The 20,683-nt window shown below is 38.6% G+C and overlaps 2 protein-coding genes across 13 annotated transcripts in view; one reads left to right on the top strand and one right to left on the bottom strand.

Annotated features, from left to right (window-relative positions):
• CLVS2 (clavesin 2) overlaps positions 1-1,062 on the top strand; it is a 242,221-nt gene extending 241,159 nt beyond the window's left edge. The window contains exon 5 of the mRNA XM_080389962.1: positions 1,052-1,062. The gene's annotated coding sequence lies outside the window, so the exon portion shown is untranslated. The remainder of the gene's footprint in view (positions 1-1,051) is intronic.
• The window catches only part of TRDN (triadin), a 251,596-nt gene that overhangs the window by 121,658 nt on the left and 109,255 nt on the right, over positions 1-20,683 (bottom strand). For all 12 annotated transcript variants that reach the window (XM_080389939.1, XM_080389943.1, XM_080389945.1 and 9 more), the window contains 2 exons: positions 11,430-11,492; positions 10,569-10,631 (listed from right to left, as the gene is read on the bottom strand). In XM_080389939.1, the coding sequence (XP_080246065.1) occupies positions 10,569-10,631; positions 11,430-11,492 (126 nt within the window). The remainder of the gene's footprint in view (positions 1-10,568; positions 10,632-11,429; positions 11,493-20,683) is intronic.

Here is a 20,683-nt window from a genome sequence, read left to right as displayed (position 1 = left end):
TACGGACTTTAGATTGACTATGTATCACCTTCAAGCTTGATTATTTCTAGTATCACGTTTCTTAAGAAGTTCTTCACAAGACTGACAATGCAGTGTCAGAAGAGATTGCCTGTTAGACACTAAAATGACTCCTGTGCTTTGCTGAAGGAAGATGCTCTTGCCAACTCATCAAAAATTGAGTTTATAGTACAAACCCAAGCCTCCTCCCTTTTCTCTGTATCTTTTAAAGGGCTGACATTTCTAATTCTTTGCCAGCCAGGTCTTACCACTATCATTCACCATTTGCTTTTACTACATTACTCCCTGCTTTGTGCAGTCAAAGATGGAAAACAAAGTACACAAAGAAACGGGTCTGGGCTGAGCAATACTCATCATAGCCTTGAAGTACTCAACCCAACAACAGTTAGCAAAGAGGCCACTGAAAGGTGCTTAAAGCTGATTCATCTGCTGCTAACGTTTCATGGACAGAGCAGGCACCTCAGACAGTTCTAGAGCTTTCTTCACACAACATGTGGAGATGGGCAAGTATGGGAAGGGAGACAGAGTTTCCTCTAAAGCTGATTCATGCTAAAGGAAAGAGGAGATCCATCTTCCACCTCAGAAGTGCCACATCAGTCGCAATGGAGAGTCAGTCTTATGTCAAACCAGTTACTACTGTGAGGTGAGGGAGAGAAAAGAGGAAGGCAGGAAAACCTTGTTTCTAACTCTCTACTTCTTTGCATTTCATCTCATTGCTAGCTCTTGGACACTGAACTCTAACAATGTCTTGGAAGGGCATAAGTGTTTGTTTTGGTCTCAGGATAAATAATATTACCATTCCCAGCTGAAAAAATCTTTCATCAAGCAGTAAGGGACAATATTTTGGAAAACATGGCAGTGGCCGTGCAACCTCTGAGCTTTTTTCAAAAGTGGTAGAGGTGTCTAGGAGCTCAGTTCTCTCAGAAAATTAATGAGAGCTATGTGCCTGGCCTACTTTGACATGCTTGTAAATCCTACCAGGTGCTATGCTACAACTTTAGGCACCTAGATATCTTTGAAATCAAGCTGTCAGTCACTGCTGATGATGGAGCATAGAACTCAAAGTCCACTGAGTGCTTTGAAACTTTCAGTGTAGGACACATTTGAGCTGCCTTTTGTCTTGTTTCAAGAGCAGACTCCCTTCACAGCCAGTCACATAGAAACCATGGGAATTGTTTTTCTGCCATGTTTGCATCTCTGCTCTGCTGGATTTTTTGCCTTGTCCCTCACTGTGACCCTGGTTTAATTCTTCTGTTTTTATCTGTTTGGGGAAATACAATTGGCTTTTTACTAAATAGACGTATCTGTCTCTTGATGATTTCTGGAAACCTCAATTAGAAAAGCAGACTTTCCTATTTTCCATGGAAGACTGAATACTTAGAGGATGACTACCAGTCGTGTTCAGCTTACAAAGGCTTGTAAAAATAATGCAGAAAGGAATTTCCATTTGTTCAAGGAACCTGCAAGACAGTTGTCTCCAGCTGCATTCCTACACTGGCTCTCCACTGCATTCTTTTACCTTGTCATGTGTATCAGAGGATATACCTCCATAACGTTCAAGGCTAGAACACGCCATCGGGTTATCTACTCTGACACTCTGTTGCTAGAGACTCCTATATTTCAACTAGGCACCTTTTCAGCTGATGTGTATCTTCCATTAGGTAAACAATCATCTTCTGCAGACATCAGGGAAAGCAATATCCACTCTATGCTGTGGTAGTTTATCACTCTTAGTGTTAAGAACATGTGCCTCATTTTCAGTTTGGATTCAGTTAGCTTCAGCTCCCAGTCATTCATTCTTGTTAAACGCTTCCTACTAGGTTGAAGGGAGCTATAGTAGCCTGATTCTGACTTTTTTTTTTTCTTTTTCTGTGAAGGTACTTAGTATCCGCAATAACAAAGTCACCTTTTTCTGAAGAGATGAATAGAATAATTTATGCTTTTCTGTGAAGAATATCCTTAATTTGTAAGTAACTCGAGTGACTTTTCCCTGTTCTTTCTCCAATTTGGACACCCTATTGACATGTAAGTTCCAGTCTCTCCAGTGCCTTGTACACAGGTGATGTGTGGCCATGGTCTGTGTTCCCTATTGCAAGGTTTATAATGTCATGACGTATGAAAAAATATTAGCCTCAACTTGCCATTCACCTTGTCAGTTTTAAAGCTACTTTCTTGATGTAAATGTAAGTGGCAACGTAACACATGAGGCAGCAGGGAATTGGGCCCTGAGGTTAGAAAGACTATATTTGGGTGTCACAAGAGAATATAACTCTGAGTAATGGGATAAAATTAAGCAAGGGAAAATTTAGGCAGACTGGAATGAAATACTTCTTAACTGTGAGATCTATTAGGTTGTAGAATAATCTTCTGTGGGAATTGATGGAGGTCTGGTTACTTGAGACATTTAAAACTAAACTGGGTAAAGCACTTGAAGATATCCTGTAAGGAATTATCCTGCATTGCCAGAAGGAAGGATTAGATGACCTACTAGGTCATTTCCATCTCCACTTTCTGTGATTTTGTTGTACAAAGCCCCACAAACAGGGAATTGTTATTTAAGTCAAGAGATGCCACCAAACCCTGTCTGTGTCAGAGAAAGAAGAGTGAATAATATCACCTGCTGGTAGGTGTTCGGGAATCATACAGCATTTCTGTGGGTTAGTAAATACAGCAGTGCTGAGGGCTGGGTGCATATCTTGCATCTGAAAGCAGAAGCCTCTACTAATGCAAAAATGTCAAGAAACAGCAGGTGAGTTATGAATAGGATTCCAGGAGAGGAGGAGTAGGAAAGAGAAAATCAGGATGAGCTTGACATGCATAATAGTGCCATGAGCAAGTTATTAGTCAGCAATGAATCAGCCTGTAGTGCAGATGAAACCTTAAGCTCCAGTCAGCCAGCTGGGAAAACTAGATGTTTTTTATAGGCTTTGGTGGATGTGCATTGATTCATATAATGATATTACCAGTTGAAATTATAGTTAAGGTGAGACCAGAGCCAGGGTCTTGCCAAGGGTTGTACAAACACACAGCAAGCCAAGCCATGACTCTTGCAGAAATGTACAAGCATATGAACAGTCTATCAGAGAAAGCTATCAAAAGAATGTTGACAAGCAATACTCTAGAGAAGGATCACACAGTTCTAAGGTCCATAACTTGATCTTCCTTTTTTTTTTGGTGTGTGCTTTAACAAGATTTATTCCTGAATTTGATCTCAGCTCATAACACACTGGGGTCCCTTAATTATGGCTCTTGTACATTCATTTTTCTGCATGAAGAATCATCAGGCAACTCATTGCTTATTATTTCTGTTAGTTTTGCATTTGACTCTCTTCCTAATCTGTCTAATCCTAGCTGCAAATAAACATGAATTACAAGGTCCTGCACTGGGTCTGGGGGGGATGGAGTTAATTTTCTTCATAGCAGCCTGTATGGTGTTGTGTTTTGGATTGATAGTTTGGACATTGTTCACACACTCTTATTTTGGCTATTGCTGGACAGTGCTTGCGCAGCATCAAGGCTTTCTCTTTCTCCCACTCTACCTGCCATCACCAAGCTGGGAAAAGGTTGGGAGAGGACACAGCTGGGACAGCTGACCCAAATTCACCAAAGGGATATTCCTTACCACATAATGTCACTCACAGCAATAAAAACTGAGGGTAGAGGAAGATCAGGGGTAAGGGTGGCAGCTGCTTAGACTAGCCGGGCATTGGTCTGGTTGTGGGAGGTAGTAAGCTGTTGCATTGCTTGTTTTTTTCCTCCTTTTTTCACTTACTAAGCTGTCTTTGTCTCGACCCATGAGTTTGCTCACTTTTGCTGTTCCTATTCTCTCCCCTGCCTGTTGGTTGTTGGGGGGTGAGTGAACAGTTGTGTGGGTGTTTAGCTGCTGGCCAGGGTCAACCCACTACAGTGTCTTTTTTTCATTAAAAAAAAAAAATAATCGAAGAAACAGTCAGTCAGGGTTCTACTGCTCAAAACTCCTGCTTTCTACATGTTGTAGCAGCTACATTGAAAACAGGTCTGGACAATCCAAAAGGCAGAATATCACTTATACTGCACTCTAGTCCCTCACCACTGCAGTTTATAACTTTTCGTCATAGTTCATCTAATAAGCCACAAGGAAATTAATGAATAAATGTGTTTTGTTCTCTGTATGTGATCAGCCACTTTCAAAATACCTTAGACTTTCTTGGTCTGGCTTCACAACTCTATTTTGCCCTTGTAAACAGCCTAAATTGAGACAGCTTCTACAACCCATTGGCCTTTGCAGATCTGATACTGGGGTTCTTCTGAAAGCACCCATGACGCTCCCGTCTGCTGACATCTATCGTGTGACATCTATCGCATTAGGGAACATGAGACACATGGCAGTGCCCAAGCTGGGCTGCTGAAAGCTGTCAGCACTTCAGTTATTTCCTGGCTGGAAATACACTCCTGGGAGTGGGCAGGGCAGAACGAGGAGTTTCAAACACTGCTCTTGAGAGACAACAGAAATTTCTTCCTACAAATGTGTGCAAGCACAACCCATTTGCTCATCTGAAAAAATCTGGGATCAACATTTGGATCCCAGATGAAGCGTTCAATCCATTGCAGATGGATCAACCCAAAACATTTCAGGCAGTGCGGTGTGCATCTACTTCTCTAGATCAGTTAATATGCCAAGCATGGTTTTTTCCTAAGTATAAACTTATGTCATAAGGTATATTTTAATTCATTTTTACTTTATTGGAAGTGCTGAAAATACTGTCGTTCCAAAATGTTTCTTCTGAGAACGGTGTTACATTTGGATGACATTCTAACATCTTTCTAGCCATGAAAGCAGTAGGATAAGGAGCACAGGGAACTAAGTGCATAATTTCATCAGCAAACTCTTTAAATAGCCACATTTGAAAGCAAGTAACCAACCCCAGCATATAGAATGAAATAAAAAGATAATTGGCCACCAGGTGTCAGTAGTTGTTCTCTTACTGTAATGGAAGGATCGCTATCAAGACTGCAAGGGTAATAATGGTTGAGCCAAGGAAGTCACAAAATTAAATGTATTTTTTGTTGTTCAGACTAGGAATTTAAAAATGATCAGAGTAATTTTTCTTCCTGTCTGTATAGAGCAAAATAACAGAGAACGCATTGTTGGTATATAAAGTGGTCTTTCCCCTCCATTTCTATTAAATCATTGCTTTTTTTACAAATTGCCAAGACTGGCCTTTAAAGCAAATAAAGTACATTTGATTAAAATGCATCTGTGGTTAACACATGCAAAAAATCACTGGGACGTGGTAGGTCTGCTCTTGCCTGATCACCTCCACTCTGCTCTGCACACCTAGTACTATAACATCACTACTCCAAAGTAGACTTTCCCCCCAGATACATGGTCTCACCAGATGCAGGGCAGCAAGAATAACCTGGGTAACCTGGTTCTGTGACAGTCATAAGGTAATGTTTTCAATTTTTACATCTAAGAGTAACTTTTAGATTATTTTTTCATGACTGCAGAGTGAGTTTGCTTGATTGTTACAGTGACATTATTAAAATGTACCTCAGTGTTTGTAACTTTAAACCCCCAGAGACTTCTCCTGTTCAGGATCCAAAGATGTACTTTGGTAGCTGAAAAGGCATCATGACTCCCCTCCTCTGCAAATGCTGTCTGGTGCAAAACATGACACTTTATCATAAATCATAGATATATCTTTATCATAGTCATATCTTTATCAATGATCTGGTTGAGGGGACTGGGTGCACCCTCAGTAAGATTGCAGATGACACCAAGCTGGGGCGGGGGTGGGGGTGGGTGGGGGGGGAAGTGTTGATTTGCTTGAGGGCAGGAGGGCTCTGCAGAGGGATCTGGACAGGCTGGACCGATGGGCTGAGGCCAGTTGTATGAGGTTCAACAAGGAGAAGAGACGGGTCCTGCACTTGGGTCACAATAACCCCACGCAGCGCTACAGCCTTGGGGAAGAGTGGCTGGAAAGCTGCCTGGGGGAAAAGGACCTGGGCGTGTTGGTCTACAGCCAGCTGAGTATGAGCCAGCAGTGTGCCCAGGTGGCCAACATCACCAAAAGCATCCTGGCTTGTGTCAGAAACAGTGTGGCCAGAAGTACTAGGCAAGTGATCGTCCCCCTGTACTCAGTGCTGGTGAGGTCGCACCTCAGATACTGTGTTCAGTTCTGGGCCCCTCATTGCAAGAGGAATGTAGATGTGCTGGAGCATGTCCAGAGAAGGGCAATGAAGCTGCAAGAAGTGTCTAGAGCACAAGTCTTACAAGGAGCAGCTGAGGGAACTGGGGTTGTTTAGCCTGGAGAGGAGGAGGCTCAGGGGAGGCCTCATCATTCTCTACAACTACCTGAAAGGAGGTTGTAATCAGGTGGGTGTCAGTCTCTTCTCCCAGTTAACAAGTGCCAGGACAAGAGGAAATGGCCTCGGGTTGTACTAGGGGAGGTTTAGATTGGATATTAACAAAAATTTCTTTACTGAAAGGGTTATCAAGCACTGGAAGAGGGTGGCCAGGGAAGTGGTTGATTCACCATTCCTGGAAGTATTTACAAGATGTGTAGATGTGGTGCTTAGGGACATGGTTTAGTGGGACTTGGCAGTATCAGGTTTGTGGTTGGACTTGACGATCTCGGTCTTTTCCAACCTAGATGATTCTATGATTCATGCATCCACAACACTGGGTGTGCAATCACTGCAAACCTAGCTTCCTGATTTAGGTAGGAACTGCAAGATAAGGACTTGGATGCTCTGCTGGGAGCATGCATGTACCAACACAACAAAATACCAGTCGGATATTGCTCCCTGATCTGGGGTGAGTAGATCTGCACACCAAGACCTTGACTCATTTTACCTCTGTTAAGCAGAACTACTCAGGGAGGTACCTGGATTTGACACCCTTAAAACATTTGTCACTGAGGGTCAGAGCCTAGGCATCCTTGAACACTTGTTCAGCTGATGAGACCTTATGTTTTTAAGCAATTTGCATTGGTTGCTGCCCCTGTTTTTTCATTAGGGAAATAATGAAAATGTATAAAAGTTTGGGATCTTTAATCCAGCCATCATTAGTTTGGCATTCAGAAGATATATGTTATAAGCCCCATGGACAACTGGCCTGGGTGACATGTCTATACCTGAATTTCCCTGTATGGAAATTGAAGGGAAAGGCATTGACTTTCCTTCTAAAGTGGTTCTAAGATTTACTACCAAAAAATGCTTCACAAGACCTAGGTATTTTTATTACTGTTATTATTTGAAATTATGCAGCAATAACAGGAAGGCAAGATCATCAATGACAGCTGAGCAGAGCTTTAGTTAGGAAATGGTGTGATGATCCAGGCTGACATTTTCATTGCTTTAAGCTCATTTTATTACCTATGTTATTTGTTGTGAGAACCAAAACAAAGTGGGAAAGGAGTTTGCAGCAATCAAACCTAAGGAAAAAGCCTGCATGTGAATACCATGAATTTTTAGGAAAGCTGGTAGAAGGAGGAGACAAGCTCCAGACTGTTGAGACTCCGAGAAAGAGACCATCAGGAAACACTCTGCAAGCAAACTACGAGTACCTGAAAACACCAGTCTCTGCATATTCCCTTTCATGTAGTGCTGAGCACCAAAGATTTAACAGAGAGGGTCCCCTTTCTCAGTCAGATTGCAGGCTGGAGCCCTCCAAGCTGACGCATCCCAACCACCATGAGCTTTGAGAGAGCGTGGCAAAGGCTTGTCTCTGCTGAGGCTCAGCAAGCAAAATTCACAGGGATTTGGAGATGCAGCTCCTTCGTTACCCAGAGTAGCGCTGGATAGATTTTTGTAAATTGTTTTGAAGTGTGACTGTGCCAGACCCTTGTGTCTGACAATTATGTTTGTTTAAGCAAGACCTCTGAGTTTGTAACAATGGAATTATCTATTTTTCAGGACAATTAACACAATGTTTTTGTATGAGCTGAAGGTCAGAGGATTAATGTGGTTTTATCTACAATGCATTTTTAAAAGCTAATTAAGAATCATTTAGTTCACTCTGTACTAAAGACTGAGAACATTTCACATTAGGTGACTCTTCCTCCTCTGCAGCAGCGGGGACACACACACACACACACACACACAGGAAGAGAGACCGGAGAAAGAGTGAGCTGGCATGCAAATAAACGAATACATCACAGGGCTGCAGTTAATGCAGAACAATAAAAATCTCCATTCTGGTAACATTAGAGATAAAATTGTCTCCTGGACAAAAGAGCTAATATAAAATATTAATCAGCAAAAATATTCAGTATTTGTAATCACAAGCATTCCTTGTTAGAGGAAGAGAGATGGAGAGGAATAGAAGGAAGTGCTGCTCTCAGATTATTTTAGAGATGTTTTTATCACCTTGCACTCCTGGAGCATCTCCTCCTCCCTCCCTTTCTCTTGTGCCTGACAGCTTGTACACACCACTGTTCCTCTGTGGGGACAGGCTGATTAACGGGCCTCCTGTCAGAGGTGAGTCTTCTGGAAGGAGGTACGTGAGGGTGAGGAGCAGGGGTGTGGATCAGAAGGAGCTGCCTGCTGACACAGGGATGGGTGCAGGTGGTGGGGAGGAGGCAACATGCCCCACGTGCACCTTGGCTTCAGGGACTGCAAAGGTTGGGGGAAGCAAAATGAGACACAAAATCAGAGGCATCCAGTGGTAATGAGAGGATTTGAAAACCAGGGGTGAGGAGTTTATTTTTAATGGAGTGGCCTCTGCCAAGCCTTTTGATGGGAAAAGGTAAGAAAATTGGAAGCTGTTCTTACACTCTTGCTTTCGGATGCTTATCTGTACTGCTGATTCAAGCACTCTAAGCTTCATTTGCTGTGTCTGCCCAGAGCATGTAAATACTATCAGACATTGAGGTGCCTCATTTCAAAACTAGGCTATGCACTACTATTCTGTTGATCAAATGTGGCAATTATTTCAGGCTTAAAACCTTTTAGGGATAACAATAGGTGCTGCCAATCAAAGCTAGAAAGTACACATGCATTCAAAGAGCAAGCTGAATGAGGAATAACAGCAACATGTGTAGCTAGAATATATTATGGATTACCACCCTCTTACACAAAGGCTAGTAAACTCTTCAAAATGCAGCAACCTACGGAGCTAATAAAAAGGACAGAAATGTGCGGATGTCTCGGTTTGTCTAATTTGTGTCTTTCTAGCATTGGTAAGATGACTCACTGGATTTAGCAACAGCTTGTAAAGATGAACATATTAATAACTTTATGCTGCAGCTCTGCCATAAAGTGTAATCTTTTACAATTCTGTATTCTCAAGTGAAATACACGCTTAGAACTGAATAAAATTAGAAAAGATATTTGGATTGTCAGTTTATTTTCTTTTTAAGTCTGTGTTTATACATTTAAATATGCAACATAACTTGGAAAAGAATATTCTCTTTCATCCCCATCCCTTTCCCAATATGCCACTCCCCACTACAAAAGACTGGAGCGTATTTAAATACAGGGCTATCAGATAGTACTGCAAGGTATTCCGTGTCGTTCTGTATATTTTTATATCGTAGCAAACATAAACGTTTTGCTTCCCATCCATAAACACTCAAATATGAAAGCTTATGACCATGTATGACTCAACGGAAAAGAAGCCAGTTGCGTATTGAAATTTGCACATGTAATCCACAATGTTAGTAAACAATGGGATATATATCCTTTCAGCTTTTGATAAAATTCCACGGAGTTGAATAATTGGCTAAGAGAGCACAAGGATTACCTTGAGGACATAGTAACTACGGCCCTGAATCTTTCAATCCTGTTTTAAACCTTTCTCCATGGTTTTGGGCAGTACTCTTGTCTACAGAAAGGTTCATCTGACTACTTGATGGCTTGTGGAAGGTTATATGGAAGTGACTGATGAAGCAGTAAGTAAACCAGTGTTTCTAGATATTAAGATGAAGACCAAACCACTAGACTGATAATTTTGTTTCTCCTCAATTTTAATGAGACTTGATTTTAATTGGACAGTTTCACAAACTGTCACTGACTGGCGATATGTTTGCACTTGTGCATTAAACATATTTTAAAAAAATATTTTCTGGGTGTGGTTAAAGCCTCAGAAATATAAATATATTCTATTTTCTATAATATTAGGTGGTTTGATGTGTTGATGTTTCTATTTATTACTTAAACTGAGCAGAATTTGTGAAATAATGCAAAAATCTATGCACTCCATTCAGTCTTCTATGCCATGCATCCATTTAAACTACTTAGGCTCTTGATTGATTTAGTGTATAAGGGAAAACAGTGTTTCTAATGTTTTTGTAAAAATCCCTAACTCACAGAACTGAAAATCACTTGTATTATATATACATATGTATATGTGTATACATAATATGTTAAAGTACTACCTATAAAAAATATAATGGAAACATTACACATATACATATACTCACACATACTCTGTGATACATACATACATACATACATACATATATATACATACATACAACCCATATCTCAAATGCTTACAACCTGAAAGTGCTTATACTAAACAGTCGTGTATCTACTGCAGAGAAAGACAGACTTCAATTTCTTACCTGCTTTTTTAATTTCAGGGACAGCTGTCTTCTCATGGGCTTTCTCTCTTTTTCCTTCTTTTTCTAAGATTTAATTAAAGAAAGTAATTTTGATATGCTAGAACTCTGAATCATAGACTCAAATATACAGTCAGCCAGTCCTGGTGGGCACATGCTGAAAAAAATGTGACTTATTTGGGAATTTAGTTCAGATTATTCCCTTATAGCACTTGCACCCAACTAGCCACAGAGCAATCAGCTGAAAATGAAAATTAATCAGTATGCATCAACTATGGATGATTTGGACTTTTAATAATTCATCAAAGGCTAGGCAAGAATCATCAGTGCATGAATGTGGTACCTTTTAGCTTAAGCTCCAGTAGCACTGAGATCATTAAAAACTAATGAATGACATAAATATTTTCCTATAAAAGCAAGACCTTAGTGGATTTTAGATGCTTCCTGGGAATGAATGATCCGAAATGTTATTCATATGGATATCAAGGCAGTTTGGTCGCTGCAAGTTTTGGTTGTACTTTTATAAAATGAATAATCTACCCACCTTCAGGAAGTGATGTACCATGAACCCAGTGATACTTCCCATGAGTATTGGTGTATGTAAGTTGTTTAACAAGCTCATAGATGGCCACCAAACAGGGCTTTTTATTTGTTGGAAAATAAGTATAGAAAATATCAGACATTGAACACATCAGATAACAGATACTGAAGAAGAGGTAACATGCAAAGAGTGACTAAGCAACTAAGAGAAGGACAATACAGAGCCGGAAACATAGGGTTAACATAAGAAAAAACAATGGGATTTGAGCCAGAAGTGAAAGTAAAAGCTGAATGAGGCCAATAACAAATATTCCCAAACCATACCTTTCCTCTTAGTTTCAGTCATAGCCCTCTTTACATCAGCCTTTTTCTTTTCCTCTTTTATTTCTAAGAAAAGAAATAGAAGTTCAGCTGACTGTTATTACAGATTATATACATATATACACACAGAGAGACATGTATGTATCTATATATATTTGGGATGGGAATCCTTGACTAACTGCAATATGTTCTAGATTTGATAAGCTGATCACTTATTTAGAGTTTATCAGCAGGTCAGAAATACAGCTTAATACTCAGAGAGTGAATGTGGTGCTAAGGACAGAACTGGAACCAGTATGTACACCAGATAATTGCTTAAGCAGGTACTAATTCAAGAAATTATGCCCATTAACCTGGTGTGACTAAGAGTTTATTATGGTGATTCAGTAGCCATGCACCTTTTCTGCTGCTTTTGTAAAACCTGACTGAATGGCAGCAAAACTTGCAAGTGGCACTTGGGAATAAGTGCAGAAAGCCATGAAAAGCCTGCATATATAATATATCTTTATAACAATTTTTATGAATTGAACCTTTGAAACTGTCATTACAGGACTTCTGCTATTCATGGAGAATTACATTTAAAGCATCATCTACAAAAGAACATGAGTTGTTCTTCTAAAAGCATCTGCCCCTATTTTGTCAATTAATTGGACAACAGTAGAAATAAGGATAACGTTTTTGCTTTTTTTACAAAAAGCTACAACAATTTAATTACTTATTGCATGAATGTTATTAATTAGAAAACTGAGTGTTCAGTAGAGGAAATGAGGAAGCTATAATTCTTATTTTTCCTTTGGGAAATGAATCCTCATTTTGATGGGGAAGAAGACAAGAGTGCAAGAATAGATAATCTAAATGGGTTTTTTTGACTGGCTATCCACAAAAAGCCAAATGTGTTACCTTCAGTTTGTGCTGCATGGCTTGGGTGCTGATGTAGTTAGTGAAATTATGGTTTTCTTTTTGTGATGTTTTACTGTTATGAATGTGGATAAGAAATCAAGTTTTATTACTGTACAAAACAGCATAAACACAGGACCATAAGCCTTTAAGTGATAATCTTTTCTTTACTTGAAGATAGTTAAGGTTTAAGAATATTTACTGAAGCCAGCAGATCCAAGAAACAAATATGCTATTATCCCTTGCATAAATTAACATGAAGATAAAGGAAAAATGAAGAAACTTAGTTTTTAGTTCTCTAGCTACCACAGTAGACTTTTCTTCTGCATGAAAACATCTATACAAACAAGGACTGAAAAAAAATATTTGAAATACTGCACAACATTCTTCCTAAACCAAAACAAAACATGTGTATGTTTGATAGAAAAAATGCTATTTTCATAGAGTACATGGATTCTGCAGTTTGTCCATGGTGGTTTCATAAATAAATTTATTTTGCCTATCATGGGGGCAATATATTTACCAATATTCAGGGTCTTGCTAAACCATGCTTCTGATATTCTGACAACAGTGTTTAACATTAAGCATCATCTTGATATGTTCCATTTCTTTCTTGTTTTAAACAGATTTGTTCAATGCATTTCCCTTGTAATTCTCTTGACAAAATGAAGCAGAAAATCCTTGCATGTGTTTCACAGAATGTTTCTCCTAGTTTTGTGTGCTTAATTCTCCCTGCTGAAACCCAGTGCATACTGGACTTCAAGCCACAAATTCCTTTCTGTTGTGAGGGTGCTTCATGATACTCAGGTTTCTTAAGCATCAGTGGCGCTCATCTTCCACAAGCTTGTTTGGATCTTCAGTTTCTTGATATTTTAATATTCTTGTTATTGTCTATCTCTAGGGTTCCCAGGAGTCTCTCTCTCTTTCTCTCTGACTTGACATGCTGTTCCAGAGGCTCATGCTGGGACTGTGGCTGCCTCCTTGAAATGGAAGACTCCTCAACCTCAGATTACACAAAAGCTCTTCCACAGCTCCATTTTCTTATGCCACTTACGATTTTTTCTAGAATGTGGTTTAAGTGTTTGCTTACTGTGCCTGATTTAACCAAAACTGTCAAACATACCAAGTCTGTCAGTTACTGTTGGGAAAAAGCTTCCTTCTTACTGTCTTCCTTCCACTAGCCTTTACTCCTAGGAACTAGAGACTGAAGTGCTGCTGGTATTTCTGTGATCTCCATTGTTTTTTTCAAGTGCCTCAGTTTTGGTTAGTTAGTTAGTTCCAATTATATTAATTTTTTTTTTTTTTCTTCCTTATAATTCTGATGCTAGGTGATGCACAGGAATAGCTTGTAAGCCTGAGGTCCTTACAACCAGAGTCTCTTTAATTTGGGACCATTTCTGCCTTTGAATTTGTATCATTTTACATGCTTCTGGGGCCCAGCTGAGCCACATGAAATCTACTCCAAGTTTCATAGCAAGGTTCAGGACCTTATGTGTGTTGAGAGCCTTGAGCTGAGACACAGAGCTTTGAGAAGTAGAGCTTTGTATGGAGGATGTGTAGGAAGCGGCAGGAATTTTTACTGCAAATAACCTAAAGCACAAGGGCACTGCATTTCTGGGTGCAGAGTGTTTGTTGCTATGTCATTGCACCAATTAATTCCACTGACATGATTTTCTTTCATCAGGCTCTCAAGTTGCAATATTCAGGGTGGCCAGGGAGCCTAAAGACATCTATATGCACTATGAATTTTCTAGATGATCACATAGTAGAGGTAGCAAAGGACTGTGGCCCCTATTTCCCATTAGCACTGCCCAGTGCAAGATATGCACTCTAGTCAGGTCAGAAAAACCGTCACAGGGTTTCCATTCATATCTCAGCTGCATCTAGCCCTATTGATGGCCCTTACAGCTACTACTGACAAAAGTTTATGTAAGTGAGAACAATGGGCTTTGTAAATGGATAGTATGGAAAAAGCTATTTTTGATTTAAGGAAGCAGTCCCAATTTCTTGAATTAATTTATTTCCCCTCAATTTGAGTAGTTCACATTTAGGTTGTTGCATATTAGGTGTATATTTAACAGCAGCAAAAACTGTCATTTCTGAAGCAGTAAATGCAGTGGGTTTTCTCCAGATATGTACACAGCTAAATTGAGAGGCAGAGCAAATAATTCAATAGGAGCTGACACAGGTCTTTTGCACTGTAAAATATGAACACCATCTGTTAATTGAAAGTACTTATTTTTTTAGCTAGGAACAGTAACAGGACTACAAATGTCCATGGATCAGCTGCATAAAAAGGGATCATAATATGCATGAAGAGTGGGTTACACAAGGAAACACAAGGTGGTTTTGACGATTCAGGGTTGATTACAATATGGAATTCAAGTGCAATTGACTATTGAAAAATCTATTGTTATTGTTACTGTTTCTTGACCTCACCTTCAAAAGTCTGCAATGCCTTTACAAGAATGAAATAGGGATGTATGCAGATGACAGAGTACAAGGTGACAGAATCAATCAGCAAGACAAGCAATGGGCTTTGCATTTAGTCAATTTTTTTCTGTAGGCTCTATGCAGAAATGGAGCTTTATGTAGTACAAGGAAGAATCCCGTGAGCAAAAGTGTGAATTAAAGCAGTATATTGAATGGGAAATTCAGATATTTTTTTTTCCTGGAAGAAAAAGAAAGAAGCAGCATAGAACAGTTTTCTTGAGAAGTGACTAGAGCCAAGAGAACAGCCTTAAAGCAAAGAAACATCTGGGATGGAATTATTTATTTCTGAATAAGAGGTGAGGGACTGAGGACACTGGTAGAAATCCAGGTACAATTCAACAGAGACCAAGAAAGAGGTGTTTCAATCTGAATTGCCTTTACCAGCTTTGACAATGTCTTTGCATTGTTCTCACGGGACATCAACTAACTCCTGGACAACAGAGGGGAGATAGCAAAAACATGTTAACAATGCAGCACTTGAAAACAGGCCTGGTAAGACCAGTGCGCTGCTGTGCCAGCACTGAGTGGAATCTAAATTTAGGTACACATGTGAGTTTCTGGGCATAGTGTCATGGGAATGCTGCTTGGGAACTGGAAGAAGGTGCTCTAAGAGTTTCTTCTCCATACTGCTCCAGATGCTCCATGTGCTTATGGAAACATTGACTCTGGAAGGACTTGTCAGCTCATCCCATCCCTTCTGAGAAACTGAGGTAAGGAGGGCAGCGAGATACAGTCACCAGTACATTCTTGTGGAAAGATATGTGTATAACAAACACAAAGTAGCGGGACTGAATGCCTGAAGTTTGGAGATGTTTTGGTTCAGATAAGCTTTCTAAAGTTCAGATAGTTATATGAGGCTTATCTGCATTTATCTAAAACCCTGTTGTCAGGTAATCTCAGAAGGAAAGCTCTTGGAGAGACTTTGGATATTGTCTGGCTTTGTGAAACACTACAACAGCTTTTCTGCTTTTCTTGCCTACTGATTTTGGTCTTGGCAGAAATGAAGGGCAGCAGAAATATGGGTACACTTACTTACAAAAAACAGAACAGAACAAACATGAACTTTTCCTGAGAAACTATAAGGAAGACTACATGCAATGGCTTCATTCCAAGTAAAATTTCATTCCATTTTTCTGCAAGTATCTCTGTACACCTTAAACTGTCACTGGCATAATTTTGAAAGCATTCCAAAAACCCTCAAGTTGTATTTTAAAATTTGTATTTCCTTACTAATTTTGAAGAGATTATGGATGTTCCTCCTCTGTTTCAATTGCTGCCTGCAATCCTTTCCCTGCTGAATGCAATGGAAGTTTTGCTGTTGATTTCAATGGTACTTGGATATATTTTTAAATATTAAAATAACATATTATCTTTCAGGTTTTGGTGACTTTTCTTTCCTTTTTGCACTTTGCTTAGGTGAAGACTGACAATAACTGATCAGTTGCACTTTTGATTCTAAATAATTTCAAACACATTCACACAGTAAGGTTCTTTTAGAATTACAAACGTTTTGTAGGAATTAAAATGAAAGGCAAGGAAATATTTCTGCTTAGTTTAGGATGTCATGGCAATAAAATCTAAAGTTAAAGAAAAAAATTGACCTCAGCTGTCTCTGAAAAAAATCCCTTTCTGGAGAAAGTGTGTCCTAGTTGGTCCAGTCATTTTCTCTATGAGAAATAATTTGGTCTTGTCTCAACCAACCTACTGAAAAGTCAAGAAAGATCATAGGAACCTAAATAGTATTAATCTAAAGTTTTTAGAATTGCTTCTTTTCACACACAAACACATATATGTGTGTGTGTGTGCGCACACACACACTCATGTGCTCTCTCTAACTTACCCATGAGTGCTTAGGCCAAAATTAAGTGCATTTTTTCAAAATTCTACTTAAACTGCACCATTTCTTTTCAGCAGAGTAATGTAACACACTTTGCTCTCATATTAAGCAAGTAAAAGTCTAATGGAGCACACAGATCATTGCAGATACAGTACATCCTGAAGTCCTAGGCAATCTCTCCAGCCTGATTTTGTTTTTAAAAAATGCTTCATGTTTTAAAAACCCATTCTGAAACACTATTTGGCAGCTTTGAAGATTCTTTATGGAGATAAATTTGATGTCTGCAGAAAGTATGTAACAGCAATATCATGCTTGAAATTCCTAGTGCTTTCATGTGACCCACATAAGTGTTCCTCATTTCTTCCTGTAGTGACTGTAGCTCCTTTTTCATGGCTCTGTTGAATTAACCACCAAAACTGTTTGTTAATAGCATATGACCATATGTTGCTCTTACTAAACAACACAGTGGGGAGCAAAGGTGTCCAAATACCAGTCTAATGAAGCCAGAGTATGCACGCCAAGGGAAAAAGAGGGCATGCTAACTTCCATGACAAGACCAGCAATAGAAATTCCTCTGGACAATGGTCAATGGCAAATATGATGCAAATTTCTTTATGATGAAGAATTAAATTTCCAGGGGAACACTGACTTCTCATGGTATAACCTTCCCTAACAAAGGCCAAACAAACACAGCTAAGGCAGCAGGGTTAGCCTTCTCCCTCCTTGTGACTGACATTCTACTAGGCAACATGAATCAACAGCAGCATCAGTTGTGTTACTAGTGCTGGGAAGGGTTTTGATGATGCTTTTTATGGGGCATGCTTTTGAGTAAGAATGTGTGAGGTTTAGGAAAATGAGATGACCAGGCCATGCAGGACCTCTTCTGCAAGAATTTCCCTTTTCTTTCCAAAGAAACATGGAATTTCTGCCTTTGGAAGCCCAGAGAATCATAATCCAAGTAAGTGTTTTCCGTTTGAAGACGCCACATATGCAAAAGATTATTTGTTTTCTATAACAGTTAACATTTTAAAAAATTATAATAATCTTCAGAGTTGTTTGGTTTTGGTTTATTGGGTAGATTTTGATGAATATTTGTTTTCCAGTGCATAATCTAATATTGAAAATTGCATATTATTTTTATTAATAATGAAAAAACATAGTAATATGTCTAATAAAAATTACATATTTTTATACATAACTTTTCTACATTCTAGTAAGTTTATTTTCCCAATGCCTGTTTAATTTTTTCTGTCTTATGCTAGAATAAAAGTAGCACAGAAGAGCCTCATGTCATTAAGTAAAATGTCAAGGGCTTTCTGAAACAGTGAAGATTTAGGCTTTTTTCATCATAGATAAATCATTAGAGTTTACTGCTGAAATTTCTAATCTAGATCATTAAATAACTCACTTTGAAACCTTGTGCATATTACTTCAAAGATTTTACCATCTTCAGTATAGAGTCATGGAGATGTAGGGCCCATATTTCTCAAAAAAACTTTTTTTTTTTATATATATATATACAGTACCCTATTAAAGCTACCTAAACCGTTTCTTTTAATAAACTAGATTAAAACCTAGCCCGTTTTATTATAATATTTCTAACAGAAATAATTTCTCTTTTAATTCTTCCTTGGATTAAAATTTATCAGAAAATGGATCTTCATCTCCAAATCATGTCAGTATTATTAAAAATGTTCTAAATTTGGAGAAAAAATCAAACTTCTGTATTTTTGAAAGGTTTTTGTTTTGTCTTGATTCACTGTTTTCCATTAGAAGGATTTTTTAAAGGGCAATTGAGTTTATAGTACAAAAGAAAAAAAAAGTTTTTGTAGAAAAATCTGTGTACAAAAGAGAAAACCATTGATAGACTGTACAGAAACAGATTGATTTGTACAAGATTTATATACTTCTGCACATCAAGGGAGCTTTGTCAAAATTTATATTGGATTTAGTAACTTAGATACTCTTGGTTATATCTCCTGATGTTATATTAATTAACTGAGTTATAGACGAAATTCTTCTTAAGATACTCAAATAGAGTACATTCTATATAGCAACAAAGGTAAATGCAGATTTCTATTTCAATGCCAATTTAGCCTCCACAGGAATTTTGGAGAAAGTTAAATATATTTCACAGCAATTCACTACTGCATTCTGCAAAACCTGTATTAGAGGATTCAAACATGGACTAGAGGAAATATTTTTTTTTCCCTCAGAGATCCTCCAAAGACATCACAGAGATTTTAAATTTTTCTTTTTTACCTCATTTCATATCACGAATACTAGCAGATGGCAAAGAACAGCCAGTGTACTTCAGTCAAAGGAGAGGGATATTTCAGACCACATCATGATACATTAACAGAGGTCATGTTGATGACTCTTCCATGATAAATGCTTTCCCACTCAGAGATATACACAGATTTCTAGGACAATATAACCTGGAAAATCATACTCAGATGCAATGCTGTTCAAAGCTTTTTGTGATACAATGCTGTTCAAAGTGGTACAAAGCATAGTGTCTGTTTGAGACTATATATAAGATGCATTTAGATGCCTTCCACCGAGAGAAGGATTTTGATACAGGCTTCTCACAAAGGTTCTGTGAACTTGTGAGAACCCAAAGACATACCATTCTGGAACAATTAATATGAAGCCTTACTAATAACTAACTAAGCCTCTGAGCTTAGTTTTGGCATTTCTTGTCTAACTGCAGCATCTTCCTGAGAGATTACCCTGCAATGTCAGAGAGCATAACATGGGAGGACTATCAGAAAGGAGCATCCTTCTCAAGCGAATGAGGAGATGGAGGAAGCTAAAAGCTATGTGAGCTGAGGAAAAAGTTAAGACCTGAAAGAGACCTTCACAGAGAATCAATGTACACTGCAGAGAAGTTTTAGGATGTCAGTGGATAAGAAAATACAAGCAAGCTAGAGTTAAAAGAGGTGGAGAAGACTATAGTCAAGGAAGAAGCATATTAAAGTCAAAGTTTAGATAGTCATGGAGAACAGATCTGTTCCCGTTACAGCCAGCACCAGCATTCTCCCTAGATGGCAGCATCAGTGTCAGCCAAGCTGAGAGCGCTGCTTCCAAGTCCTTGTGAAAGCTCCAGAAAAAGGTAAGATAAGAATTTTAAACGAGTTGTTTTACTTCATAGTTTGCCAAACAAGGTTTCCAAGCTTGAAACACAAGTAGGAGTTATGCATCAATGTCTTTCTCTTCACAAATTCCCTTTCCCTCTTTATCTTGTTTACTGTAACAGGATCTTTTGTTTTGTTTTGTTATTCTCTTCTGTTGGTGACACGAAACTTCAAACTCTTCATTGAATGTAAGAAGTCAAGACAGCAGTGCTTTTTGAAAAGAGCCAAACCACCTTGAAACAAGAAAGCAGTGATTTGTTTTTTTTCCTTTCTGACCAGATGAGTACAAAGCATTTTGCTTTCTGACCAGGAAAATCTGAAAAAGTCCAATCCACATACACATACTTCAATGCAATTTGTTGCATATTGCTAGAATGTAGTGTACAAATTGGGATTGCCTTACATGTTGACACCTTTTTCAAAAGATTTACTGTGGAGGTAAAGGAAAGGAAAATGGCAATAAAAGAAGAGAAAGGTTGAGATCTAATGCATAATAAAAATATGCATTTTTTCTAAGACCTCACAAATTCAGCAGAGCATAGTTTCTACTGGGCATTGGATACCATCCAGGATTTTTTTTTCTGTTTGAAAGTATCAAAACATCTAAAAATGATAGAGACATCGGCCATGTGCTGCCACTATTTTAACCTCATCAGAAATCAAGAATTGTCCAAGATTACCTAAGAAGGCAGTGGCAAAACAAGGTAATAGTGAAAACATCTCAATTCAGAAAAAAAGTAAAATCTTTTCAGCTTTTACCATTTGTATGGTTTTGTATCTTGTGTCTGAACATAACTGAGCCTGAACTGAGTTGGAAAGCCTAGGGTCCAAATAGATTGGTTTCGTAAATTTTCTGTGTGACAACCATTTGGTTACTTCCTATGGTTTTACTT

The sequence above is a fragment of the Falco punctatus genome, assembly GCF_963210335.1.
Source record: "Falco punctatus genome assembly, chromosome: 5".
NCBI lineage: Eukaryota > Metazoa > Chordata > Aves > Falconiformes > Falconidae > Falco > Falco punctatus.
Note: the sequence above shows the minus strand (reverse complement) of the source record. Positions and strands in the feature narration are given on the sequence as shown.